The following is a 5,013-nucleotide window of genomic DNA, read 5'->3' on the forward strand; positions in this document are numbered from 1 at the left end:
CTGTAACCCCAATCCATTCAAGTTCACAACACACTGGCTGGAAATCCCCACCTCATGACTGAGCTTCCTGGTTACTGGCTGGTGGAGGCGCCTTTTTTTCTTCTTCTTCTCCTCTCCCTCTCTCATTCTTTTCTTTAAACATTAACAAGCCAGGAAAATATTATCTAATCATAACTAAAAGGCTAACAGTGTACATCCTGAATTCACCCTGGTGAGCTGGCACAAATAAAAGAGAGAAAATGCGGGCTGTAAAGTCGCTCCAATAAGCCTGTAAATTGTGCCCATGTGCTACAATAACACATTTTTGAGACCCTCTGTATAAATATAAGATCTGCCATTGGATTACAATCGCTGTTTTTCTCAGGGTCGACCCACCTCATTCAGTGCACAGTAGTAGTAGCAGCAGCTCACTGCGTCGAGGCGCGGTGCATTGAGAAAAACAAGCTGCAGCCTGAACCGGATAATGCTCTGAATTTAGGACAAAGCAGCAACCGGAGGAGCTTGAAAGTCGCTTTTTTTTTATTATCCCCTGGCGGTCTGTTGCTAACCTACAGCCATATTTCTTTTAGCAGCGTGCAGGCTGGTACCGGTGGACCTATTTTTTTTGCAGGTTTGATGATAATAATAACAGTAGCGTGGGTTATTCCGGAGTCGGAGGTGAAGCTGAACTGGGTGCCTTTTTTGTTGGCAGAAGCTCAGGTGATTAAGTTAAAATATTAAAAAAGGGAGAGAGAGAGAAAAGTGGTGAGTGACAAGAGGCTGCAGTAAAGTGGGGGGAGAGGTGGTGGTGGTAGTGATGGTGGTGGAGGGGGGGTGGAGGGGTCTGTCGAAGAAATCAAGTCAATAGAAACTGAAGTGGATGTAGGCGCTTAGTGCTGTGACGTCACTTTCTACATTGAGCCAGTAGTAGAGGAGAGTCAGTGGAGATAGATAGAGGAGCGCCGTAGTAAAGTACACACCGTCATGAACTTCTCCCTCTAAAACTTCAACCTTGTTGCTCTAGAAGTCGGAGAGAGGACGAGATTACATTTTTTTTGTTGTTGTTCGACTAACGGAAATTGCTCTTTATTCGCTTTCTTTTTGCGGGGGAGTTCGGGAGGAAGGAAAAAAAACAAGAGAGAGCGGGGGAAGAAGGCAACATTTTGGGTTTCTTTTCGGGGGGTCGACGACGAGCGCTATGTCGTCCGCGGCGGTCGCTGCTTCTTCCAGGAGGCAGTCGTGTTATTTATGCGACTTGCCCCGCATGCCTTGGGCCATGATCTGGGATTTTACCGAGCCCGTCTGCAGGGGATGTGTCAACTACGAAGGAGCAGACCGCATTGAGTTTGTCATCGAGACGGCCCGACAGCTTAAAAGGGCTCACGGTTTTCAGGAGGGCAGGTCTCCCGGGCCGGGGAAGTCGCAGCTCTCCGGGAAGGAGATCCAGGCGATCAACCACGCTGCGGGGGGAGATCCGGGCTCCCGGCCGCCGCAGCCTCTGGACCGCTACCCTCTGTCCGACCGCCCGCCCAGGCTGGGTCCAGAGTATCAGCCTAGAGGGCAGACAAACGGCATCCAGCTCCCTAATGGATTTCCTAAGCCTGACGAGCCACCAGAGCTGAACCGCCAGAGCCCCAACCCGCGCAGGAATAACACGGTGCCCCCGAATTTAGTGCCTTTGCCTAACGGGGGCTTGACCCCGGGGCATGCCGTCAACGGCAGGAACCCGATCGGGCTTTCCTCCACTCTGGCGGGCGGTAGTCCCGCCGACATGGGCAAGAGACCCGCCTCGGTCTCCAGCACCGAGCACGACAGAGAGCTGAAGGAGAAGCACAGACCCGACAGTCTCACGCCGGAGATCTCGGAGAGCCACAAAAACAGGGCAGACCCGGACTGGATGGGCAAAGGCAAAACGGTGAGGGACCTGATGGCTCTGCACACCACGTTCGAGACCAGGTACAAGAAGGACCATGTGCCCATGCCACAAAGAGCTATGGTCTATGAGCCCGGCCCCACTCTTTCCAAGTCAGGTGAGCATTAAAAGGCAGGAATATTTTATCTATACTGTGTATTTTTAAAATTGTAATTTTTTATTACTGATTTATTAATTTTCCACCCAGGAATGTGTCAAGATGGTAAAAATGGTATTTATAAAGCCATGCCCTAATATTATAAGGGCTATAAATAAATTTTTTGAATCCTTTGCTGTGTTTGTTATTGTTTTGTAGCCTGTGGTGCAGCACGAATTGGCAAAATTCACATCTCCCTTTCAGGCTAATTGTTGATCCTTGTATGAGCTGTGCAACTCAACTGCTCTGTTTAACCCTTTCCTACCTCCAGACAGAGGAAAACATCCCCGGGGGAGCAACAAGAGAAAAGCATCACCTGAACCGGAGGGAGAGGCGACAGCTGCCAAGCTCAACGGAGAGGGACAGCAGTGGTTACCACCACCTACTGACGGACTGAAAATGCCTCCAGTTCCCCCGCCAAGCTTCGCCTCTCCCCCTTCCACAATATCCCCTCACTCCCGCACCACCCCACCGGAGGCAGCTCAGAATGGTCAGTCCCCCATGGCGGCGCTCATCATGGCTGCAGACAACGCAGGTGGGAACAGCTCTCCCAAGGACGCCAACCAAGTCCACTCCACCACCCGGAGGAACAGCAGCAGCCCCCTGTCGCCGTCCTCCATTAATCAGAGGAGGCTGGCGCAGAGAGAGGCGCCGAGTGCAGGCACCCCCCATGTGCCAGGCATGGACCAAGTGCACCCCCCACAAAGCATTCCGGACTCCTCTGTACCCAGCAGCATACCTCTGTGCTGCACGCTGTGCCACGAGCGTTTGGAGGACACACACTTTGTTCAGTGCCCGTCTGTGCCCTCTCACAAGTTCTGCTTCCCATGCTCAAGGGAAAGCATAAAGCAGCAAGGCGCCACGGGTGAAGTGTACTGTCCAAGTGGAGAGAAATGCCCCCTGGTTGGCTCGAACGTACCATGGGCTTTCATGCAAGGAGAAATCGCCACCATCCTTGCAGGAGATGTCAAAGTAAAAAAGGAGAGGGACCCTTGATTTTTTTCTTTTTTTTTTTTGTCTGAACACTTCTTTGGGGAGGGGAAGCAAAAAAATATGAGTATAAATATATAAATATCACATACATACCATTCAAACAAACTAACGGACTTGTACATATTGGACCCAAGGGAAGAGTATACTTCGTAAAACATGGTTGTATAATTTTTGATTTTTGAATACATTGTGTTTCTATATTTTTGAAGATAAAGGTATGTACTCATTATAATGAACTACGTTCCTCTTTGTTGATGTTTAACAAAAAATTCTTGATGTACTTCTAGGTCTGGTGGCAGTTCCTGTTTAACGTAGAATGTGACTAATGCTACTCTACGAGCACTTGGCAAAACTAAAAATGCTTTTAGCTGTACTTGTATGCACTTGTTTAAAAATTGCCAAATACAATTTCTGATCTTGTATGAACATATTGTCTGAGCTTGCTTCATTTTGAGTGAATAAGTGACACAAGGGGCTGTGGACAGATGACGAGAGCGCTCTCGGCTCTGACATGCAGGCTTGTTGTTGTGACGGCTCAGGAGACTTGATTTACGCTGCACACAACACAACACAGCACAACATGAGCAGGCTACTGTTTCAAGCTGCAGGACGGAAGAGCCTTTTTTTTTCTGTCTCTCTTTATGCACACATGTCTTATGTGATTCATGGAGAAGCTTGGCTGGGAAAAAAACAAGAAAAAAGAAAAAAAATACAAGACACACTGTCCTCGACTTTTGTGCATCGCTGTAACTGATTGCAGAACTAGGTGCCAAGTCATGTTCAGTCAGCTGGAATCTGTCGAGTCAGTAATGAAAACGTGCATGAATGTCAACATGATACAATAGTACAAACCACGCCGTGTGACCGCAAATTTGGACTTTTCCTGAAAATAACCACCCTTGGGTTTTTTTTCTGGTGACGTGTATTTTCCAAGCTTGTATGCAGATTGTGTCTGACGTCACAAAGGTGTTTGGCTTTTTTTGTTTTATTACACATATAACTTATCTCTCTCTCTCTCCCTATATATATATATATATGTAAGGAGAGAGAATTTTTTTATTAAAAAACATACTTTTGGTTTAGTCTGCAGATGACAAACTCCAGATAATGAATAAAATCAGCTTCACAAACCAACTCCAAGCATACGTTAGGTACAATTAGCACTGCAGCAACACACTGTTTGCTTTCGGTTTTAGCCTTTTGTGTCACACTGAACATGCACTCATAATGCAGCACCCTTCCCCACGCTGAGAACGGAGTAAACATCCACGCTGCCTTACATGCCAGCCTCCCTCTGTATGCCTTCAAATGTAAATGCAACTGCTGCTGCAATTTCTTTGACAGTGGAGTCACACACAAACGTGCACAAAACCCCCTACAAACTCTTGTATCGCTAATGGCAGCCCTTACTGGTCTCTACAAGCATTGAGGAGCTTACAGTGGGCCATTAAGTGACAAACTGCAGCTACTGTATGTCTAGATGAAAAGCAATCCTGAGACTATTTTTGCTCTCTCTCAGACAAAGAGCTCCCGAGTAGCTGACCACACAGACCCAGACATGGAGGATGATATCTAGCAGAAATGAGGGCTTGGTGTTAGCAGGCAGTTGCGTAATTATTTTCAGACGTAATCTGCTTCTTGCTAGCTCCCTGATTTTTCAAACAGAGCACACAATCCAAAAGCAGATTGTTTTTTTTCTTCTTCTTCATTAAAGGCCCACAAACTGCTCTGACATTGTTGCTTTACTGTTCACCGTGGTGCCCATGAATCTGCTATTCAGCCGGGGATTTACTGACCTTCTTGCTCTGGCAGACATGTTTAAGATGGTATTTTTGGAAGGCACCTGAAAGCTGTGATTACCCGCTTCTTTAACAGGCTGCATGGTGTCCCCGATTAACTGATTGATTCATGATGTTGAATGAAAACACAGCCTTTGCACTCGCCCATTTAGCCAACTAAGAATAGCAGGTAT

At 47.3% G+C, this 5,013-nt stretch overlaps 1 protein-coding gene across 1 annotated transcript; it reads left to right on the plus strand.

Moving 5' to 3' along the window:
- The first annotated feature begins 850 nt into the window (after positions 1-850).
- Positions 851-3,469, plus strand: irf2bp2a (interferon regulatory factor 2 binding protein 2a). The gene is made up of 2 exons (XM_005742450.2): positions 851-2,009; positions 2,320-3,469. The coding sequence occupies exons 1-2, from the start codon at positions 1,178-1,180 to the stop codon at positions 3,042-3,044; spliced, it is 1,557 nt and encodes a 518-aa protein (XP_005742507.1). The 5' UTR covers positions 851-1,177; the 3' UTR covers positions 3,045-3,469.
- The last annotated feature ends 1,544 nt before the right edge of the window (positions 3,470-5,013 follow it).

The sequence above is a fragment of the Pundamilia nyererei genome, unplaced genomic scaffold, assembly GCF_000239375.1.
Source record: "Pundamilia nyererei isolate P.nyererei 1_Seehausen unplaced genomic scaffold, PunNye1.0 scaffold00120, whole genome shotgun sequence".
NCBI lineage: Eukaryota > Metazoa > Chordata > Actinopteri > Cichliformes > Cichlidae > Pundamilia > Pundamilia nyererei.

Coding starts and splice junctions, on each gene's coding strand:
- irf2bp2a (XM_005742450.2), top strand. CDS start 1,178: ATGTCGTCCGCGGCGGTCGCTGCTTCTTCCAGGAGGCAGTCGTGTTAT. Junction 2,010..2,319: donor CCCCACTCTTTCCAAGTCAG/GTGAGCATTAAA, acceptor TCCTACCTCCAG/ACAGAGGAAAACATCCCCGG.